The sequence below is a fragment of the Ochotona princeps genome, chromosome 9, assembly GCF_030435755.1.
Source record: "Ochotona princeps isolate mOchPri1 chromosome 9, mOchPri1.hap1, whole genome shotgun sequence".
NCBI lineage: Eukaryota > Metazoa > Chordata > Mammalia > Lagomorpha > Ochotonidae > Ochotona > Ochotona princeps.
Window position 1 is genome coordinate 26929736 of NC_080840.1, and position 24813 is coordinate 26954548.

General features: G+C 37.2%; 1 protein-coding gene across 2 annotated transcripts in view; it reads left to right on the top strand.

The window, feature by feature from the left end:
* The window catches only part of ANGPT1 (angiopoietin 1), a 230262-nt gene that overhangs the window by 143223 nt on the left and 62226 nt on the right, over positions 1 to 24813 (top strand). The window contains exons 3-4 of one of the 2 annotated variants that reach the window (XM_004580678.3): positions 2930 to 3051; positions 18424 to 18656. In XM_004580678.3, the coding sequence (XP_004580735.1) occupies positions 2930 to 3051; positions 18424 to 18656 (355 nt within the window). The remainder of the gene's footprint in view (positions 1 to 2929; positions 3052 to 18423; positions 18657 to 24813) is intronic. The other variant, XM_004580679.3, reaches the window with a different exon arrangement.

A 24813-nucleotide genomic window follows, 5' to 3' on the forward strand; every position in this document is an offset into this window, starting at 1 on the left:
CTGTGACTAGAGCAAAAAGAACAGAAAAAAGAATAGATTGAAGTGAGATACAAGAAGCAGCTCATGACTGCACAGAGCCTTGTTGGTCGGTCTGAAGGCTCTGGAATGTATTCTAAGGCAGAGGAAAGCCACTTGGTTTCATTTTATTTGACAAAGGTGTGTGTGTGGAGGGGGGGGCTGAAGGAGATGATGGATAGACATAGACCTATCTTCCATCCACTGGCTTATTCCCTGAAGGTCTACAACAACCAGAGCATAGTCAGGTTGACACCAGGTGCCCAGAATTCAAGCCAGGTTTCCCATGTGGGTGGCAGGTACCCACAACTTGAGCCGTTACCTGTTACCTCCCAGGATGTGAATGAACAGGAAGCTGAATTAGAAGTGGAATAGGCAGGACTGGAACCCAGGGCTCTGATGTGGGATGTGGGCATTTCAAGTGACTTCTTACTGTCTTGAACACCTATCCCTCCACTGGCTATTTAACAGAGAGGGTGGTGTCATCTGACTTTCGCTTTTCTGGTTGCTGTGTGGGTACAGACTAAGTAGAAACAGAAGAGATCACAAGCATTACCGGGTTTCAGACTTACATACAGACATTTTTGAATTTTGGATTGTGCCACTCTGCTCTTGTTTCACATGGGGAACAATATTCACAAAATATACTATACTTGAAACATAACAATGTTGGTAATTGAAGATGCCAGAGAGTATGATCGGAGTATGGTAAACAAGGGAGAAAGCAGATTTAATTGAACTGTGAGTGGCATGCTTGACACAGTGAGATACAGTGTAACTTTCATTCACACACAATGAATGTCTTTGCTGTGCCAAATGCTGTTCTGAGGGTCACCAACACTTACAAGTGCTTCATTTCATATGTCATTATTTTATAAATTTCTACTCAGCAAACAATGATCTCAGCTGCGTGAAAATGTATTTAGTATCTCAAGTTTTACTTGTCTATTCCCAATCTTTGCATTCCCTACAATTTCCCCTGTGAGTTGCTTCTAACTTCAAATCACATGTTTGCTGAAAGGAAACGATGTGGAATAAGAATATATATTTTTGAAACCATTGAAGCTCTGTTAATGTGATCAGTAATATTAAATTTTAGATCAATGTTCAGTCAGTATTAATGACAACTGTGTTAATGATCCATGACAATTCAAATATTCTGAGCTACCACTCTTCCTGACATGGTTCTGCACTCTGAGTCTACCCAGGTGCCATCCTGATTTTACGCCTTGTAGGACTTGGACAAGGCAAGTGAGATCAAGTTAGATGGAATCATACACATGGAACATCAGACCCTATTTTTATTTTTAAGTGGTTTTTTGACATTACTTTTTGTTGTTGTTTTAGTTGTTTATTTATTTAGCAGTGAGAAAACTCCATTTGAGGTCCACAACTTTGTTTGCAATCCATGTATTTTGTCATGGGATAAGATAATTTTAACTACTTTTCCAAATCCTCATTTCTATTTTTTTTTATCACATTAAATTTGATTAGTGAGTGTTTGACAGCCCTTTTAACTTTACAACGAAAGACATCGCTTTCATCCCAACAGAATTCCTTCTCTGAATCCTACAAATACAGTTCCCTTTCTTCCAGCCTCTGGTAACCTTAATCATATAATTTTTTCCTTTCTGAAAGAAAAGAAAAAGCAAAAAAGGACATTGATATCATTTGAGGGCATCTTCAGGGTTGAAGTATGAGATCTTTGCTTGGAGAACAGAGGTTTTATGCATAGCTCACAAACTAATTTCATAATAAGGTCCACTACACATGGTTATCCATGAAAAAGTGTTATTGAGGACCTGGTGCAATGGCTCAGTTGGCTAATCCTCACCTTGCAAGTGCTTCGATTCCATACAGGTACTGGTTAGTGTCCACCTCCTTTGCTTCACATCTAGCTCCCTGCTTGTGGCCTAGGAAAGCAGCCAAGGTTGGCCCAAAGCCTTGGAATTCAGCACCCATGTGGGAGACCTGGAGGAGGCTCCTGGCTCCTGGCTTCAGATTGACTCAGCTCTGGCTATTGTGGCCACCAGTGGAGTGAACCAGAGGATAGAATATCTTTCTCTTTATCTCTCCGTCTCTCTGTGAATATGACTTTCAAATAAGACCACAAATAAGTCTTTTGTGTTATTATGAATCTATTTCATGTATGTCAATAATTGTTTGTATATTTCTAGTTAGCTTTTTGGAAGGAGATGGGTCAAATAAGAGGTATTTTACTTTATTTTATTATTTTAAATTAACTATGCTATCTAAGACTTTGTACTAATATCCAACTTGTACTTGCAAGTGTTGCAGATAAAATATGTAGATAATTAGTAGAGTAGAAAATCCTGAAATTTCAGAAAACAAAGACTGAAATATGAAAGGGATTTACTGCCTTAATATTATCATTCAGCTACCACTAATACAAGATTTAAGACACATAAAGCATTCACTAGCAGAATAAAGCCATTTGATTATTCTTTTTTTTTTTTTTTTAAAGATTTTGTTGTTATTGGAAAGCCGGATATACAGAGAGGAGGAGAGACAGAGAGGAAGATCTTCCGTCCGATGATTCACTCCCCAAGTGAGCCACAGCGGCCGGTGCTGTGCCGATCCGATGCCGGGAACCAGGAACCTCTTCCGGGTCTCCCACGTGGGTGCAGGGTCCCAATGCATTGGGCCGTCCTCAACTGCTTTCCCAGGCCACAAGCAGGGAGCTGGATGGGAAGTGGAGCTGCCGGGATTAGAACCGGCGCCCATATGGGATCCCGGTGCGTTCAAGGCGAGGACTTTAGCCACTAGGCCACGCCGCCGGGCCCCATATGATTATTCTTAAAGACATATTAAGAAGAAAAAAATAAGAAAAATCAAGATTTTAGATTGTTAGATTATTCACTGAACTTTCAATCATTTTATCTTTTATTTTAAGGTTCTAAATCAAACATCTCGGCTTGAAATACAACTGCTGGAGAATTCATTATCAACATATAAGCTAGAGAAACAACTTCTTCAACAGACAAATGAAATTCTAAAGATTCATGAAAAAAACAGGTGAGGATTTTTCTATTTCACAAAAGTTCATGTGTGTACTTAATCTATATCAACTTGAGGCCAAGCTTGACACATCTTAACAATAAAAACACATTCAAAGTCAAATTAATCTTGATCTGCTAAGAAAGCGGAACTTCAGGCTTGTACAGTAATGATTTCAACAGGATGAATACTGTTGTTTACGCTTTTGATATTCACACTTTCTCTATTTTAATGTTGATTTTTCTAATACCCAGATGTTTAAAATCCACTGTATTTTGAAAATTACATTTATGATTAAATTTAGTACACAAAACATGGATTTATTTTTTCAAAGACAGAATTAAAATATGTGAATATAAGGGAAAAATAGTGCTTCTTAAGTTGTCGCTCCTCTCATTCAAGCTTTTTGTATGAGAAGGTAATTGAATTCAGAAATCTTGCTTGCATTGGAGAAAATAAAGATGTCTGTATAGATTTTAAGAAAATTACTCAAAGTTAATCAAGAGACCTTTTATTACTCCTCCTGTTAACACCATTTATTCAGTGCATAGTAAATGTCTGGGTTAGCCTAATAGATATTATCACAATGCTGGGTTTTACAAACCGTGACTCCTCCCAGGCAAGTGAATGACATTTAGGGATTTTGAGAACAGGATAGCAGAAGTCTGTTTTCTTTTAAGTAATTAAAGTTGATGATTTTTTGATTTACGTTTGAAATAGTTGCATTTTTTTACTTTAGAGTACTAACTTATTAGGACAAATATCTTGAATTTAATTACAGTTTCCACTGGATATTTGTCTAACTTAAAGAAATTTCAGTTCTTGTACATTACGCTGTATTAAAGACCACTGTATTAGAATAAACTAGTTAAATGTTACTGTATTGGGTGAATTCAAATTTCTACCACATTTCTTTGGGATTTATTTATTTCATCTCAAAGTGCTAAAGAGAGAAAGAAAGAGAGAAAGAGAGCTCAAATTAGAGCTAGAGAGAGAATGAGAGAGAAACCTTCCATTGGCTGGTTTGTTCCCCAAAGCTTGCAATGGCTGAGGCTAGGGTAGGTGAAGCCAGGAGCCCAGAGTTTCCTCTGGGTATTCCACACAGGTAGAGGTGCCCAGGGACTTGGACCATCCTTTGCTAGCTTCCAAGGCACACTAACAGGAACCTTGATTAGAAGTGGAGCAGCTGTGACTCCACATGCGATGCTGGTGGAATCCACTATACCGCCATGACAACCCAGGCTTCTGCAATTGTCTAAGTCAAAAGAGCACCTGCCAAGACCCTTCCTTCCTTTCTTCCTTCTTTCCTTCCTTTCTTCCTTCGTCGCTGAGGGACCAGAGATTGGCGGAAGTGAGTGTACTGTTCCAAGGTCACACAACTCGGTGATGGAAGAACTGAGGCTAACATCCAGGTTTCTTTGCTGCTAATCCTCATCTCTACTCCACAATTTCTTCACACTATGTATAACCTAAACAAAAGTTTCCTCCCTCACAATAAATACAAACAACAGTTAAATCCTCATGTGAAAACAAACCTGGCCCTGGACTTCATATCCATAACAGGTCCGGCAGGCCCTGTGACTTCTATTTCTAAATCCTACACTTATTTATCTTTGTACTGTGTCATGGGGTAAATTGTGCAATTATAAATAAACTTGACAGGACTTGACCCTGAATCGGCTGTGTGATGAAATGCTCCAGAATTGAAAATCCTGTTGAAAAAGCACATTGCATCTACGGTGATTTCACAGGAACTGGATATGTAGATGTATATACTGGGTTTGCTTTACATCAGCCATCCTTGGCATTAGAGCCACTAAAAATAAATGTTACTTACAGTCGTGTACTTCCAGGTATTATTGTAAAAGCTTTACTTAGGCATCATGCGTAAGTAAAACAATGACAGTTCTCCTTATTTTCTGATTTTTTTAAGATTTATTCATTTTTTTAAATTATTTTTTATTAATTATTATGTATTATGTGACAGTTTCATAGGCTCTGGGAATCCCCCCACCCCTCCCCACGCCCCTCCCCCCGGTGGATTCCTCCACCTTGGTGCAGTATTACAGTTTTACAGTTCAAATTCAATCAAGATTCTTTCCTTGCAAACATATACCAAGCATAGAGTCCAGCTACTTATTGTCCAGATGGGTTGAACAGTTTCTTGGGGAGACCATTTCTGGTCCAAAGTTAGAGCTGGTAGAATATCATCACAGTCAATTAAGAGTCCCAATATAACATTAACAGCAATTTGTAACATTATGGAATTGACATGGTTTTGCGTAACCAGTATGTTAAAAAAAAAAAAAGTTCTTAACCACAACCTATGATTTGCTCATTGACATTTCAATTTTAGTTTGTACACAGGACCGGCTGCTGTATACCTTAAAATGGCTATAAGGTACCATTCAGCTGTCTCGTGTCTATTTCATTTTAGTATTTAGCCATTTGTTGTGTTGAAGTATAATTTTGCTGATCTTGGCAGATTTTAGGATAATCTAGACTGGCTTGTAACTCTAACAAGACATTTGTCAACAATTAAGGTGCAGAACATTTTTTTTGGGGGGGGGTGTGCAGGAAAGTCCCCAACACCACGGTGAAGAGTGACTAATCTTCGTGTCCCACCCAGCGAGGCATGAGCCAATCCATGCCAGCTCTTTCCTGTCAGATTCCAAGCTCTACTTTTTGCTGTTTGTCTATTTATTTTAGGTTTTTTTAGTTTGTAGGATTGTTTGTTTGCTATGAGGGGTTTTCGGAACGATCCTGATGGTCATTGCAAGGGAGGGTGGGGGTCCAGAGGTGAAGCCAGGCTCGGACCAGAGAAAGCTCTCCTCCCTGGTCCCGAAGGACGTTTATTGTTCTTCTGTTTCTGCGGACCGCTCAGGGCTTCTGGTTGTCTTTCCCATGACGTTGGTTTCTGCGCGGTAGTGTTTGGACTTCTTCCATCCCCTGCGGAAGCTCTGGTTGGGGGTGGGTGACCTCAGAGTACTCGGCCTCCGAGGGCATCCAATTCCCTGTGGCCTCCTTGGCAGTTGGGATATAGTCCTTGTTGCTCGTATTAATAGTTTGTGGTGAAGTTCTGGGAGTCTTCATGGTTGGGATCCAGGCTTTCTCCTTGCCACCTGCTCCACTCTGGAGTGCCCCTTGCTCCACGCACATGACCTCCTGTTAAAAGGTTGTCAGGATCACACCCGATTCCCCCCTCATGCATTGGTATAGCAGTTTTACTATTGTTTAGTGCCGCTTTGAGTCTGTTGTCTATGAATTACCAGATTTGATCTTGATAGGCTATATTGTACTTTTTCCTCACTCTTTTTATGGTCTTGAAAGGCTTCCCTGCACTCCCCTCCCATTACGGATTAACATAGCGTATTGAGGGTAAAGTAGTTTTTAGTTTTTCGATGTAGATCTTGAGTATTCTGACATTAATTGTTGGTTTATAGATTATATCGCATTATCTTATTGTATTGGATACAGGTTGTTAGAGATTGCAATAATATTACAATATACAGGTACTATCTTTCAGGTTGTCATCTTTTCATCTCAAATTAAGGCAAACATGTGGTATTTAACCTTCTGGGATTGGTTCATTTCTCTTAGCATGATGGATTCCAGTCAGGCCCATTTGTCCACAAAGAACTGCATTTCGTTTTTTTTAATAGCTGAGTAGTATTCCATAGAGTAGATGAACCATAGCTCCCTTATCCAGTCTTCTATTGAAGGGCATTTTGGTTGCTTGCAGGTTTTTGCGATTGTAGATTGTGCTGCTATGAACATAGGCATGCATGTTGGTTTCTTGTGTAGGAGATGTTTTGGATATATCCCTAGGAGTGCTATTGTTGGATCATATGGCATGTTGATTTTCAGTTGTTTGAGTATTCGCCAAACTGATTCCCATAGAGGCTGTACCAGTCTGCAGTCCCACCAGCAGTGGAGAAGGGTTCCCTTTTCCCTACATCCTCGCTATTCATTTTTTTATTACAAAGGCAGATATATGGAGAGGAGGAGAGACAGAGAGTAAGATCTGCCCTCCGATGATTCACTCCCCAAGTGACTGCAACGGCTGGTGCTGTGCTGGTCAAACTCAGGAGCCAGGAACTTCCTCCAGGTCTCCCACACGGGTGCAGGGTCCCAAAGCATTGGGCCGTCCTCGGCTGCTTTCCCAGGCCACAAGCAGGGAGCTGGATGGGAAGTGGAGCTGCCGGGATTAGAACTGGCGCCCATATGGGATCCCGGTGCGTTCAAGGCGAGGACTTTAGCCACTAGGCCACGCTGCCGGGCCCATGATTTGTTTTTATAATTACACAAATATTACATGCTTATTTTAGAGAAAGGAAAAAGTACACCCCACCCACCCAAAAAATTAAAACCAGTTGTCCTGGGGCTGGAGTCTTGGCGTGGTAGGCTAAGCTACATCTGCTGCAGTGGCCTCTCCTGTGGGTGCTGTTTTGTGTCCCAGCTGCTCCGCTTCTAATCCAGCTCCCTACTTATGGCTGGCAGGCAGTAGATGTTGTCTCAAGTTCTTGGGTTTTTGAAGCCATGTGGGAGACTCGGCAGAAACTTCTGGGCTCTCACTCCTGGCATTGGATTGGCTCAGCAACAGCTGTTGTGGCCATTTGGGGACTGGCCCAGCAAAGGGAAGACTCTCCTTCTCACTCTTTTTCTCCCTCTCTCTGTCTCTCCTTTTTGTAACTTTGTTTTTCAGATAGAAAATATTTTTTAAAAGTCATTATCCTACCGATGATTGAAAATTTTGCTGTATATTACGAATCAAAAAGTTATATTATACCATACACACTGCTTTGCAGCCAGCTTTCTTTAAAAAGAAGTAGATTTTTGGGCCAGGCATGATAGCCTAGTGGCTTACTCTTTGCCTTGCAACTGCTGGGGTCCTGTATGGGTGACAATCTGTGTCCCTGCTGCTCCACATCCCAACAAGCTCCCTGCTAATGGCCTGGGAAAGCAGTGGAGGATGGCCCAGCTCTTTGGGCCTCTGTACCTACATGAGCGATAAGAAAAAACTCCTGGCTTGTGGCTCATGCCTTCGGATCAGCTCAGCTCTGGCTGTTGTGGCCACTTGAGGAGTGAACCAGCAGACAAGATCTTTCTGTCTCTCCTTCTCTCTAGCTCTGACTTTCTGATAAAAAAATAAAAATAATCTAAAAAAATGAAATATGATTTTGAAGCAATAACATATCCTGCCTATATCGTTCTTATGTATGGTGTTTAATTTTTTGTGTATTCCATGGCATGGTTTTATTTCACCCGTTGGTGTGTATGTTACCACCTCATATGTGTTGTTCAAAACTTTACCAGAATAAATTTATATTCTTAGTTTCTGTCCTACTGACATATGCAGTAGCTCCTGGTCTACAGCACGTCCCCTGTGACTGTAAGGATACCATGCAGAAATTGGAGGGGCCTCAGGTGTCTTATACTTAATTACCACAATGACTCTTGCTCCTAAGGGTCACTGCTGTACAGCTCTAACTCCTTCCTTCTTCTCTCTCCCTCCCGTCCTATTTCTCATGCTCATTTCATCCTTTCTTGTTGTTTTTAACAAATTCTTACTACCTTAACTGAGTATTATTTTCATTAGCTTTGGCTTTCCATCATGACTTGTGATAAAGCATATGGTAATGCTAGCATAAGTTCCCTCTATAATGGGCAATATTTCAAAAGACAAAATTTTTATAAGTTCTCTTTTTCTCTGAGTAAACCAGAGTCAGACCATTAGTCCTCACAAAACAAAACATCACTCCAGATTAAGTTCACAAACTTCTCACAAACACTTTCTGTTGAAGACATGAATTTATTATCTTTAATTAAATTCTAATTTCCTTGGAAAATCAAGGTTTTCTTACATATGTAAATCACTCCAGTTATTACATAAGATAATATTTTCAGTTAATACCAAATTCCTTTTAAAGTGATATAGTTATTTCATAATGTATCTAGAGATTTCAGGTTTAGTTATTTATTTTCCATGCCGATAAAAACAAAAATACTCCTTATATCCTATCCATAGCACTTTTGTTTTGACTGTAAGCCCCCTAGTGTAACATTACCTCCAGTGTTGCTCCTGAGGGCAGATTTTTCTGCTGTATCTCCTGTTTGTGTTATCACTGCAGTTAAGCTTCTAAGATCCTGATTGATGAAGGATCCAGCATATACATGGAGGATTGGTGGATCATCAATTCTAAAATCAGGCATAAGCCACTTTATACCAAGCAAAGCCATTCATCCATTATACTTAGCATACTTTCTTCTCTATTTATTGTTATTGTCTATTTATATGCTCAGTGAAATGTGGGAAGATCTACCAAGCTCTATCAAAAGCAGCCAGAGTTTCACGTGTTAATGGAGAGAAGGCCAAAGGTAATATTTTTTGAAATTTATTGATCAAACTTGCATAGTCTCTATTTGAATTTTAATCCTCCAAATGCAATAACAAACTATTTCTCTATTGAGGCATCTCTGAAATGTAGGAGCAACATGCCTCTAGTCAGGCAGGTCTGGTTTATATCAGCTGGTACACTTGCTGGGGTTGGGAGGGATTACCTAAATTAAACCTTGCTTCCTCCCCAGAGAGTATCAAGGTTTGTCTGGGGGTGTGAGTGACCAGCTTTGAATCACATGGGGCATCCACAGCCAAGTTGATGAGCTGGCTGTTAGGGGTGTCTACCAGCACTTTGGCTGAACAAGGAGGAATATTTTATGGGTAGGATTATGCTCCACAGCATGCTGAGAGAGCCTGCTGATTTACATCCTGGCAAAGGCTATTTTGGCTGCATTGGAGACACTGCTTTATCTTTTAAATAGCCAAAAACACACAATGGGAATAGGATTAACATTTGCTGTACTGATTATTTTTCTAGCAGTCTCTTGAAGGTGACTGTAAGAAGCTTTTTTAGGCTTGCTTTTGCTTTCTCTAGGATTTTTTTTTCCTTTTTGTTGAATGCTACCTTAATCTGACATCGTGTGTGTGTGTGTGCGTGTGTGTGTGTGTACACGCGCGTGTGTGTGTGTTCAAGGAAACAGCACCAAGTTGTCGGATCACTAACTCACCTGTGCAGTCAAAATTATACAGCCAAAAATTCAGCTAAAGGAGAAACCTTGATGTTCCCCTTTGTCCTGAGTACCATAGAGCTGTCACCACTGATCAGCTTTCTCCAGTATGTGTGCCGTGCTTCCAGACACTGTAGCAGGGAAGGATGTCCCAAGGTAGTTTCCTTCAGAAGAGCATAATCTGAGAGCAGATCTGCTAGCTTAAAGTTTCGGTCAGCTAGCCATGTTGTTAGGCACCTGTCCAGCTCTGATCTCATCCCAACGTTTTACAAAGGTGGAGCACAACACACCAGAAAAGAATAATGCAAAAAAAAAAAAAATTCACTCTGCCTCATGAGGATATCCAGAAAGTGAATTTGGCACCCCATGTTTACAAAGTCATGATGTGTGAGGTTTCCTGGTAATTATGCTGAATATGCAGAGTGATGATGAGGGAAATCTTTAGTAAGATTATTCAGAGCAGAGTGAATTACAGCTGAAACATGTGAGCAGCGGTCATAGATACCTACCTGATACCTACTCTTGGGTAAACATTTGTGCCATGTGTCTTACATTCAATAACACTAACCATCCAGCCAATTATGCAAAGTATATGTTGTCATTTCCTACTTTTCACCTAAAATCTTGAAGCTTACCAAAGGTCACATAACTTGTCCATGAACAAACAACAAATATATGGCAGAACAGACAGAAATATATGGCTTTCTGTGTTGTTGTATAAAACATTTTCCAATGTGATACAGCCGCAAGTATACTTGATCAAGTTACTGTATTAACACATACAGAAATGTGAAAAAGGGAATACACCACTTGCTTTTGGTCTATCATTATATAGGCCATTATTTAATACTTCTAATATTGCAATAGGAGATGTAAACTCTTTTGCATTTAGAATTTACTCAATCTATGTAACAAACCTCATCTATCTTTTAGATGGAGCTCTGGGAAGTATTTAAGTTAATTTGATGTGACTGAAGCTTATTTAATTTCAAGATATCAAATCATGCCTTACAAGCGAATTATGATGACAGTATAATCAAGTAGTGTTGCTTTAAAATTTACTGAGCCTAAAGAAATGAAGTTACTTTCTAATTAAACTTATTCTCCTTTTAGTATATTCTTCACAAAATACTCCAGTAAAACTTCATGGACTTCTAGCCATAATCTAAATTGAATTATATTACTATTAATATCAGGGAGGGAAGAAAACTGTACCATCCCTAGTAAGCAGAATATTCACAGATTCTGATTGGATAAAATGTTGTCTTTTTAAAATACTGAATATATTGCATATACATTTTCCTTTCTTTTAAATTTTAATAACCTTGAAATTTAAATAGGATTCTGATCAAATTATAAATCCAAAAGGCTTCTGAGTTATTCCCTTTTTCTTGGTCTCCTATAAAGTACTAATAATTGTTGATGCCATCAAAGCTATTTTCTTCCTAAGATGCAAATCATGCAACCAGATTTCCTCATTCAAGTTCATCCCAACATCCTTGTGAGTCTGTCCTGGAGGAAGTCAAGCTGTTCAGCACAGAACACAATCCTAGTGTTGTGCTCTTACCTCTGTGAATTTTTCAAAGGATCTAATTGCTAAGAGCTTGAGTTGTGATGCCAGACTGCTTCTATTTCCCTTTCCTTTGTTGTCACTAGAACAAGCTCTCACATTCTATTTGTGTAACTCTGAGCAAGTTACTTACAGCCTCAATGCTTCCGTTTCTTAATTTGTGACACAGAGATAATGACAATAAGCACTGGATGGAGCAAGTCTGCCGATTGTTATTGAGCAGCACTCATACAGAGCAGTGCCTTAGAGGTGTAATAGTGCTTGATTCTGTTAGCTGTACTGTCACAATGAACCTGTGATGTATTTTACACGTTTGCTAGGTCTGTTGTATATCTCACATTCCTTGTTCAACTTGCAAATGCCTATTCATTTTTTGGGAACTGAATGCTTATGTCTCCTCCTCCAAGAATCATTCTCTGGCTCTGTTCCATAATTTTTCTCATAATAAAATATTTGATATTATTATAACTGTAATCCTCCATTATTTCATTTATGCTGTCACATGACAAGATAGTGGTATGTATGCATGTCTATATATTTGTAACTAACTATTAGCATGTGACCCTTGCAACACAGATACTGTATTTTTTATTAATCATTTTCTTCCTAGTTCAAGGCACAATTCCCTATACATAATATGCATGATATCAAATACTTTTTAAATGGTGATTGAATAATCAACTGGCAAACTGTCAGTCCAACTAATGACATTTATCTACACATACACACACACACACACAGCTAACAAAAATACTTTTACTGAAAAACACACACCATATAGTTCATATTAAATATTTTAGGTATAGTAATTGCTCTTAACATAAATAATGTGAAGAAGGAGTACTATTCCACATTTTCAGAAACTCATTGTATGGTACAAGGTTATCAGTGCACATTCTGAGGTTCACTAATTCAAACTATTGAATTTCTGGACAACAGCTAGGCAGGCAATTCTAGATTCATGCCATTTACTTAATTTTTTATGAAAAATCATTCCCTAATAATTTATTTAAAAAGTAAGACAAGCTTGATATGGTCATTAAGTTATAAATGTACTTATTTTCCAGAAGTTTTCCATAAATATACTGAATTGTAAATATGTACACAGTTTCAATATTTGTGCATTTTGCATAGTTGCCTACTAATACATAATTTTATGTAAGCCCAAGTTCATATATGTGCAGACCTTAAATATTATTTAATGCTAGATTTTTCCTGCTGTTTATGTAATAATAATATCATAAAAATGTCATTAATGCTTTACACATACAGGAATCAGAATCAATCTATCCTTATAGATGCATCATAATTTAAAATATTTCATAGTCATTTTTATATTAATGAATATATAGTATTGAAATGATATTTGATATAAAATATTAAAAGAGGCTAACAAGGCATCTCTGAATTTTGCGCATTCTGCTTTTTATGCACAGGCTTTTTACTTTCCTAAAACTTTAATAGTTAATTTAGTCAACTCCACTAGCAGGAAGATTTAGCTGTGTATCATCTTTTTTTTTTTTCTATTTTAATCATCTTATTAGTGAGACAGAGACACAGAGAGGCAAAGAGATCTTCAGCTTGATGGTTCACATTCAAAATACCTATCAAATATCATGTTTGACTCAGGCTGACACCAAGAGCCAGGTGTTTAATCCAGATCTCCTATGTGGGTGGCAAGAATTCAATTACTTGATGGGCTGTCATTGCAGTAAGGCCATTACCTGCAATGCCAGCATCCCATTTGGGTTGTGTTTTGAATCCTAGCTGCCCCAGTTCCAATCGAACTTCCTGTAATGTCTTAGGAAAAGCAAGGGGAGATGGTCAAATGGTTGGACCCCAGCCACCCATGTGGGAGACCTGAATGAAGTGCCTGAAGTTAGGCAGGCTTATCTCTAGCCAATGCTGCCACTTGATGTGTACACCAGAAGATGTCTCACAAAATAATAAGTCAATCCTTAAAAATAAAATAAAATAACCCATTGATCTGAGCCATTACCCCTATTTCCCAACACTCTCATTAGCAGGAAGCTGGAGTGAGGGGCTTGAGCGAGATTTCAAACTCTAGTACCTCAAAGTAAAATGCAGTTGTGTTAATCGGCGTTGGTGGTCTTGGGGTGCAGCCAATTGGAGTCTGCCCGATTTGAACACCTGCCCCACAGGTTGTTTCATTTTTCATTTGATTAATCATTTATATTCTGTATTTAGCCCATTCATGTATCAATCACTTCTCAGGATTTCTTGCCTCCACACATGTCCAGCTTATTCTTACTTAACTCAAACTTTATGTGTATACATGTAGTATCGAATCTTCAGGAACAGCATTGAAAGACAAAGTGACTATGATTTCAAATTTTGAAAGAAAATTTACTGTTTTTACAAATCAGATATGTATAGCATAAATTGAAATTAAATACTTCTCTGTTTAAGGGGTTGTAGGGTTGCCCTTTACAAATCCATATTTGAAACACATGTTGACACCATATATGTTAAAATAATGCAAAAAATGAAAACATATAATTGCTTCAGACAGATAAAAATAAGAATGTCTCTATATTTTCAACATCTTCTTTGTTTGAAGGGCTATATTTACGGACAGAGAGCTTAGGCACTGTCACCACTATGAATTCATTGGCTGCTATTTAGGAACTCTATTGTGGGAAACAATTTGAAAGGAAGAGTTTTTACTGTGGAAATTTTAAGATACAGTCAATGATTTGAAGTCTTTCCAATAAGTTATGTTGAAGGAGACAGGCTGTATAACACAGAAAAGGAAATCAAGTAGGATTTTGTATATACTCACTTAGAATCTTTTACTGAAGTTCAAGACCTAGATTATTTTGTTTATTTTATTATTCACTAAAGTGCACCTCTGCCTCAAACAAGAAGTTAAGTGCCAAAATTCTATGCATGTCTCTTCTCAAACTATTTCCAGGAAGATGAGACACAGGAAATCCTGAGAATCTTGTGAGAAACTGTCTTTGGATTTTTAGCTCAACTTATATAGGTTTAGACACACAGTTTCATAAATGTTGTTCCTTGGCATCCTAATCCTAAAAAACGCATCACCATAAAGGGTTTTATTTAATGTACGCTTCACAAAACCATGATAATGAAATTTTAATTTTGTTTAATCAAAATATAAGAAATGCTTTCTAGAAAAGAATGTATGGGGTTTGTAATCAGCACCAAGGTTTTGTATTACTAATTTAATCCAAAGCTGAATTTGTTACTGAAGGCCATCATCAGGGAGAATCTGGGTCCTTTTTTCTTTGTAATTCTAGAACATTGGAGCGCTAATGTCATCTAGATCAATGTCTGTGTTTAAATGTCTTCAGGTCCCTCTGACATGGCAACTCCCTACAGACCTATTGGTGAAAAAGCATAAGACAACCCACAGAGGCATCCAGGGATAAAACAGAATTTCTTCGATATTTTTTTAAAGATTTATTTATTTTTATTACAAAGTCAGATATACAGAGAGGAGGAGAGACAGATGATTCACTCCCCAAGTGAGCCGCAACGGCTGTCTCTGTCCCGATTTGAAGCCGGGAACCAGGAATGTCTTCCGGGTCTCCCACATGGGTGCAGGGTCCCAAAGCATTGGGCCATCCTCTACTGCTTTCCCAGGCCACAAGCAGGGAGCTGGATGGGAAGTGGAGCTGCCGGGACTAGAACCGGGCCCAGTGCATTCATGGTGAGGACTTTAGCCGCTAGGCCACGCTGCTGGGCCCAATTTTCTTTGGTATTTTAGTTAAAGAGGCTTTAAAGCACAGCAGTACTCAAAATCTCAATGTACATTAAAAAAAAAAAAAAAAGAAAACTGGCTTGGCACACTTTGTTTCTAAGTGAAAATGATGTATAGATGTAAATAAATATAAAGGATCCATTCACAAAATAAGTATATGGGGATAAAAATACACATATGTAAAAGTCTTTCTTTCATTGTTAATATAATATAAATGGTTACAAATAAGTAGAATTTGCATTATTCTAAATGTGAGAGAGGTGATCTTCACAGCAGTAGGATAGCGTAGTTATATTTCTAGTCCAACTTGCTAGAAGAAATGACTTTTTATCCTGCTTCTGACATTTAATATGTGCATGATTTGGGACAAAATTTTTAGTTTATTGCCCATACAATAAGGCTTATAGTATCTACTCAATCTATATCATTATGTTATTTTAAGAATCAAAGGAGATAAGGTTTTTAAACACTTCACAAGAGTAATAATATGTTTGGAAGAATATGATGACAAGTGGAGATACTACATAGATTTTCCTGGCAAATAAATTTTGTGTTCAAACTGTTTTGGAAGTGATGAGGAGGAAGGGCTAGCTTCCAGAGTAGATAATAACCAATGCATGAGAATGAAGGCAGGACAAGAGTCTTTTGGAAGCCAGATTTCAAGAGAACCTGAAACAATGAGTGCTGTCAAAGGAAATGGAAAGGTCAAGAAGAGATCCATCTTACCTAACGGAGTCTTTAAAGGCTATTACTATTATAGAGGCCATCCCTAATAAACATAATCTGTAGGAAATCATTGGAGCACAATGTCTGTTAAGGTGAAGAAATGAGATGGGAAAATGACTAGAAGTGATCATTATCTGATAAGACCCGCCATTTAGGAAACCCTGTGAATGCCGTGTTCTCACTTTGCTTGTAGTTGTCATTCCTACTACTTGGATTTTCAAACCCTTTTGAGCTGTCTGTATCTTCTGGGGCAATCCTGTCCTCACTTTACCTGAACATCTATTCTAAAAAGATAGACCATGTTAGTGCCCTTTGATCTTTGGCAGTAAACGTACATTAAACACCCATTCACACATTCTAAAAATTGGTATTCTTTCCAATATGCTAATGTGTATCCCTATCACTGAGGGCATGCAGGACTTTATGTCCGTAAGTCAGTGTTCAGATGATTTCCTTTGGCCCTCGGTCTTTGACCAATATTTTCATGCTCTTTCCTTTCCAAATTATACTGAAAATTAAGAAGCAAACCTGCTCTCTTTTATTACCATTTCAGATAGTAGCCATGTCTTAAATATGCATCTTCTTATATAAGAGCAGTACATCAAAGTAGAAAGTAAAAACATCTGGAAAGCATGATTTATGTTTGAAAGGAAAGTTTCTTATAGCTCCTGGTTTATATTTGAGATAAAGTTTCTCCCTAAAAAATAAATTCTTAGGGTAGCAATGGTGTCATTTTATCATTTGCATAATTACTGGAAAGAACTATAAGATACAACTTTAGGATCTTTCCCAAACCAGAATGCTACTTATTGATTCAGAAAATAATTGATTGACCAGTGTAGAAGGTGTTGCACATTAGTGGGGTCTTATTCAGATGGTTGTCTAGGTGCTGTTTTTTTCATGCTTGGCTTCACACTTGACACTCCTGCCACATGCTGGGACATATTCTCTTGGAAGATAAGTGTGCTGGCAAAGCTCTGGAAACCAATAAGCAGATCTTTCCATACTTCCTTATCTGTATAAGGCATTCAAATATTTCATTTTGTCTCACAGAGTTCAAAATTTTGGCTCTTCAAACACACTCAATTTTATAATTTAAGCATTAACTTTAAAACACTCCCTAGTGTCCCCTTTTTTGAGAAAACTTATAGGGATGATTCAGAGCTACATTTCTCTAAGGTAAATTAAGTGCCCATTCGTTCTGGTGTGTTGCATTTGAATAGCACCTTGTAAACTAAGGTTTGCCTGAACCCTCTGAAAACGAAAATGAGAAAACTAAGTAAACCATTCCCCAGAGGAATGGTAGTGTATTAGACACTCTATAAAATGTAAATGCTTTTTATTTCCTGGCAATTGCTTAGATTCAAGTATGCTTCTGCATTCTGTATCATTTCTAATGTGCAATGGAAATGTGCTTTCCAGAGTTCTGAGGGATGGAAGTTCTTGATTGCAGATGGTCTCTGTCTAAGGAAAGTATCCCATCATTTTATAAGATCCTAATTCCAGCAGAATGGAGCCTTTCTTTGCTGAGCCATGTGCACAATGGTTGGGCAACTTGGAATCCTGAAGCTTTACCCCGATCCCAAAGAACTCCATTGCAATTTGATCACCACTAATCTTTTGAGAATTCCAAATGAGTAATAATTTCTGTTTTGTTCATTTTTTCCCTTAGCTATTTCTTGTATTCCATATTGGAGCTATTTACTCAATGAAACGTATTCTATAATTTCTTCTCTGAGCATAAGAATGACCAAATGAAATGAATCATTTTTATGAATCAAACAAAGATAAATTATATTCAGGAGTCAAAATTTGCTCTAACAATATCTGACCTAGTTTATTCTTCATTTGATACTACATGCATGCTTGTATATCTTTTATATTAAAACTAGTATTTCTGAATGTATGATTTAAAGTGTTCTCAGTGCGAGCATTTAGAGCCTACTGGATAAGATGCTGATGAACAACCAACATCACACATCAGAGTAGCTGGCATCAACTCCCAGCTTTAGCTCCTCATTTTAGCTTCCTTTGAATGCAGCTCCTGAGAAATGGCAGTGACTTTTTGACTGGGTTCTTGTTACACATATGGGAGACCCTAATTTGAGTTCCGGTTTCTCCTTTCTCTCTCTTTATTCTATTATCCCCTGTCTCTCTCCTATAGAATGAAACTATAAAAAATACTTTCATGCCTAATTAAAATTTCCAACCCTAAACTGGTTATATTACAGATACAACACTTTCAAAACTAAGACTTCTTTTTTTTTTTCTGTTAAAGCTTATTGGAGCATAAAATCTTAGAAATGGAAGGAAAGCACAAGGAAGAGTTGGACGCCTTAAAAGAAGAGAAGGAGAACCTTCAAGGCCTGGTTGCTCGTCAGACGTACATAATCCAGGAGCTGGAGAAGCAGCTGAACAGGGCCACCACCAACAACAGTGTCCTTCAGAAGCAACAGCTGGAGCTGATGGACACAGTCCACAACCTTGTCAACCTTTGCACCAAAGAAGGTGGTAAGAATTTCTTCCTCATTTTGGTTTTGTAAGTACTTTGTTTCATATGAATGATGCAATATTCAATACAACTTTCTCCACTGTACTCGCTACTGTGTAAAACAATAGGATATTTTTCTTATAAGTATTCATGAGATTTATTAATAATTGTATCATGTCAGTATGCATGGCTAATTTTAAAATGTGATATATTTCTAATAGTTTAGTCCCTTGTTGGTTCTTTTAATCTTAGAAAAGAAAGGAAATCAATTCTATTATTAGGGATACATTATTATGTATTATGGTATTTGATGGGCAACCGCATAAAACAGAAATAAGCCAGTGCCAAATGTTATTTGTGAGGGCAGAGGGACATTTTAGAAGAATTTCTGTTTTAAAACTAATACTAGTTATTTCTTTTGTTGAAGGATGCATGTTTCTTTCTTACAAAAGAGATAGAGACTCTACTAACTTTATTATTGAAAAGCATTAGTGCTGTTTAATGTCTTTTTGTTATGAACACAGGCTTATTCTTACAGACATTCAATCAAGGTATTTGGGCACATTCTTCTGAAGTGTTCTTGTGATCATGAAGTTTACAGAGTTTTGTTTTTAAAACACTTCTGTTGATTGGAAGTTGAGAGAGAGAGAGAGTGAGAGAGAGAGAGATCTTTCCCGCCTTGGTCACTTCAGAAAAGGTTGCAGCAGCCAAAGATGGGCTGGTAAAAAAAACTGGGAACCAGGAGCTTCTTCCAGGAATCCCAAATGGGCCATGCTCTGTTGCTTTTTCCGGATAGATGCAGAGACTTGGGTGAGAAGTGAAGCATATAGGAGTAGGTGACTGCAGGCAGAGCACTAACTTGCTATGCCACTGCACCAGTCCTGAGATTTACAAAGCTTTGATAGCACTACAGTGTCTGGGATCATTTAGTGATTAGAAATATCTGCAGGTCTTTATCATTCCAGAAGGCATCCTTCTATGCACAGTTGTTGGATGAGGGCCTCTGGGTGCACCTGTCCACCTGAAGCAGAACCTTGTCCAAGCCTTAACGCAGTTCTCCAGAGTTTTCAGCCGAATACTTCTATGTTTGAGTCAGTCTTTTGGTGTGAAGATGGAATTCCTTATGCTGATGAGTGAAAGACAACAGTACTTCCTTCAGAAAGTCATGATTTAAATGAAGCTGCATTTGATGTGAGCATTCATGTAATGGTTCCAGTTGCCGGCACATCTCTTAACTTAGTGGTGAGCTGAGTGATGTGAAAAATTAGCTGGATTTTATACTTTCACATACGTAAATATAGAATGTGACTTCATATAAAGTGATCCCATTTTAAAGACATTTCACATTTTTCAATTGCACTCCATTACCTTGAGTTATATGTCCTTTTGATAGTCTAAACAAGGCTTTAATCTACTTTGTAAAGTAATATTTTTAAACAGTTAGTTCACAGAGCTCCATTTGGGTGTGCTCAGTAATGTGATTGGGAAGGAAAAAACCTGCTAATCAGTCAGAGCCTGCCAAAACTTTGAGCTAGAATCCACTGGAAGAAAAGCTCAGTAAGATTTTGCCAGAGAATTTTAATAGACCTCAGGAGTATTTAGAAATTAAGTATTAATTTGAGACGTATCTATTTTCATATCGAACTGAATACATTTGGGGAAAGATTGAAAACACATTTTTTTCTTATCATCCTGAGACCTAAAGCACATCAAGTTGAGTAGCAAGGCTTTTTCCCTCATGATTTTAGAGATGTCAAGTCCTGGTGATTCTCACAGAGCTCATATGTCTGCCTACTTTTCATAGTTTAACTTTGTTTTTGAGTATTTCTCTAATAAATGTGTCTCAAAGCTTTTAGAGACAGGGTGTGACTTTAAAATTGCTGGCAAGCTTTGAAATTGAAGTGCAGCATCAGGCAGCCAAATATTCGTTCAATTGAAGAAATGATAATGGTTACCATGATATTTATTGATAGCCCTTAGCATTTATTTAGGGTGCAAAAAAAGCAACCATGTATATTTTATAATGTCGTAGAACCTAAAATAGTGAAATAGAATGAAATTGCCTAATACTTCAACTCTCTGGATATGTTTTCTTTTTAAAAGTGCAGTCTGAAAATAATCTGAAATTTATCTGTAGGATTTGTGACCCTAATATAAAAACATTGCTCAATCTTCCATTGATTTCTATATGTTCATAACTATTATGCTATTTACTTCTAGTGAATCTTTTTCTTTCTTTTTAAGTGTTAAGTATTATAACTATTTTGGTATTTTAAGACTGACCAAAAAATTGGAAAGTGGCTCTTAAGATGTCCATCAAAACTTCAATTTTCTGCATAGCTTTTATTTGTATTGGGGCCACATTCTCATTTTACTATATATTAAAAATATAAAATGAGTAGTAGCATACTATTGGAATAAATACCAGTCAATAAAATGAACTTTTACTTTATTTCAATTGGAAATCGCAAAGATAACACTTTTCATACTCTAATATAAAATTAAGTTATTGCATACACTTATTACTTATCAAAAGATTAATGTAAATATTTTAATTTTGGATCAATATTATACAGAGTTTCTAAACTCAAAATACCATACTAAACAAATCAAATTTTCTGAAATGTGTATTTTTAAAATGTAAAAATATTTTAGTTCCAAACTGATTCAATCATTTGTGGAAAGAACATGAGTACTTTTCTGCCACTCCAAAGAAGACAATTTTAATGAGTTTCCCCTAATACTGCAACCAATTTGACCCTTATGAAGTATTCTTTTACCAAGTCTAGTTATATGTGCTTGGTTATAAAAAGAAATGAATTACATTGCTTAATGTAAAACTAACAGCACAGTGAGAAGGATAAGAATTCTTTATCAAATTTAATTCCTTCTTCTCCTGCAAGGGATAAAATTCTCTATTGAACACTCAATTGTAAAGTGCTACCTATAAGCAAAATTTCATTATAGAAAGTATGTGTACATTGCTGTTGAGTTTTTGACTGTTGTCTATTGACAGTCATCTAAGCTTTTTTTTTTGCTGCAACTCTAAGATGGGATCATAATATATGTACCCAGTATATAGTTCAACATGAATACCTTATTTTTCATTTGTGCAGCAGAAACCTACAAAAAAAGTGGATCTTAAGTGTACTCACCTCAAAGAAATGGATTTGAGTTAAAGGATATGCAATGCATACATGTACTGAAGCACTGCATTTTACTCCCATATATACAGTTATAATTCGTTGATGAACAAAATAGAAAAAGCAAACTAAAATGTTTACAAGAATTAAATGAGTTTATTTAGGATGCATCATATATTCCATAGTAATTCAATAAAGGAATTGTAGGTTTTTTTCTTAACTTTTAAAGGACTTATCCTGAGTTAAAACTGTATGCTAAAAGTTCATAGGCAATGTTGGCTTGAGTGTACTATTTTCCCAAACGTTTATTTATTCCATTATTGAGACAGGAAACCATAAAATTCATTTAAACTAAGTACAACTAATTGACACAAGCGATTTCACCAATTTTTCTTGTTTAAAATAGGCAATGGTGATATCCTAGGCAAATAGGGTTTCAAATTGAACTGCATCTATATTTAAGGCTTCTGGGGAGCACATTTATTTTTGTCTAATCTTTGTATACAAAAATATGATCACATTTATTCTTAGAAACATTACCCACTAAAGAAATATTGTCCTCAATCCTGTTACAGTGTCAAAGCTTAGCTAATTGCTTCACGGTTCTGGGAATTCACAGTTATTGATGGAGTTAAATAGTTTATATTGATAATGACATGGAACCAGGTGTGGTCTTCCTCAGGGAAGGATATTCAAGTATTCAGATTGAGAGACCTTGTCTAGTCATCTATTTAAGCAGTGATGAAAGCAACAGCACAAAATTAAACATACAAAGATGACTCTTATATGGTGCATTTCAGAATTTACTGAAAAAGTACAAAAAAAGAAAAAGAGTATTTAGACTTCATCCTAAAATTACACAGACTGATGGCCTCACTTTTCAAATCACCTTGGAGTACATTCCTGCTATACCAAAATGTGATTCATAAATTTATCTGGTCATTCAAAAAATAGTTCTGAACAACTGTTCTATTTCAGAATCTCTTCTGGAAGATAAGAGTGTTTATCCATTTTCGTTTAACAAATGTTTGCTAAGTTCCTCTAATGTGCCAGAGAGATTGTTCAGATCACCAGGAAGAAGAAAAATCTGTTTGAGTCTATGGCTTCAAGGAACCAATTATATTCCAGGATTTCTTGGTAATTCCTGGTAAATTCCAGAAACTTGGGCACCACCAATAAAGCAGGCAGAAGAATCACAAATGCAGCAGAGTCAGCTTATCTGTGCAGAGTCCAGAACCTGTAGTCTTCTGGAGGATTTTGTCAAATTCTTATTTTGACATTTAGTAAGCTTTATGTGTATTAACTCAGTCCTCCCAACAACAGAATGAAGATGATACTGGGTTTAGCACCATATTATATCATCTACAGTGAAGTTCAAAAAGATTATACAGCTGGAATGTATTATCCAAGGATTAAAAAAGCCAGTTTACTTCTAATGGGGACATCACGGCTAAGTTTCCAAAATGAAGAGAGAAGAGGACTCTCCTGAAAGTGTAAAATCTTTTTGCCTGGAGTCATGGGAGCATGAGTTAAGGATGGAATATATAATTCAGTCTAAAACTCAAACTTGAGGCAGAGTAATAGAGAATACAAAATTAGGAAAACCGAGGGATAAAAAGGAGACTACGTTCTTTTTTCCACTTGATGCAATAATGCGCCACTGTAAATATTTAGTGATGGAATATTTGCACTTGAGAAAAATTTTCCCAGTCACAGCATAAGAAAAATACACTGAAAAGTTGAGTAAAGTGGAAGGAGGGATTAGTATTTCTTTTTGTCATAATTATGATAGCAAATTCTCAGCACGAGTTAATAATCAGAGTATGTTTTATATAAAAAATTGATTTTATTCTCATAACAGCACTGTAAGATAGGTGCTATTATTAATCTCATATAAAAGATACAGAAGCTAAAGGGGTGATACACACACACAATTTTCAAATCACACCTCCAGCAAGTGAACAAGCAAAACCTTGAACCGAGAGCATTTCCATAATCCTAGTTTGAAAGGGAAAATAGAAGTGATGTCTTAGCTCATATTTTCAAAGTACTCATGGAATGGACATATTACAAACAGAAATGAACAAACAGAAGCAAAAGAAAAGACAGTCTGGTAAAATTTGCAGGACAGCTACTTTACAGAAATAGAAGCAAATAGAATTTCTAAATGTCAGGGATAAACAAATGACTTAATTTCAGTGCCGTTCCTCAGTCAGCAACCTGGGAGGAATACGTGGCTCAAAGAAAAAAGAACAAGTTTACCCTTAGATGTTTCAACTGAGGTGGGGGCAGTCTGACTAGCAGAGAAATAGGAATGTAGGAGTTATGAGAGGAGTCTCAATGACCCCAGTGATTGATATGTCCTCAAAGGAGACAGGTGGTAGAATCATTGGATATGCAAGTAAAAGAAGAACTTTTACATTTGGGCCACATATCCACTGACATCTCTAATGTAAGCCACACTCTTAATGTCTCATTATCCCAACACCATGCATAATGCATATTCTTTTTTAAGACTTATTTATTGGAAAGGCAGATACACAGAGAGAAGGAGAGACAGAGAAAATGATCTTCCATTCATTGGTTCACTCCCTAAGTGGCCACAATAGTTGGAGCTGAGCCGATCTGAATGCAAGAGCCAGGAGCCACCTCCAAGTCTCTCACATGCATGCAGGATCCCAAAGCTTTGGGCAATCCTCTTCTGATTCCCAGGCCACAAGCAGGGAGCTGGATAGGAGGTGGAGCATTCCAGACACAAACCAGTGCCCACATGGGATCCTGGCACCTGGAGGTGGAGGAATAGCCCATTGAGCCATTACACTGGGCCCCATAATGCAGAATCAGAGGTACAAGTGTGTGTACAATTTTATAGACTTTATAAACGGACATTATCTGCCCATATCATAAAATAATAAGAGTGTAAAATCAAGGAAAGGAAGTTTGAAATGCTTTAAGAATTAGATCTTTTTTTTAAAGAAAGATAAAATTGGGGATAAAGACATTGAGAAGTGTGATAGGAGAGAAAAGTAGAAAA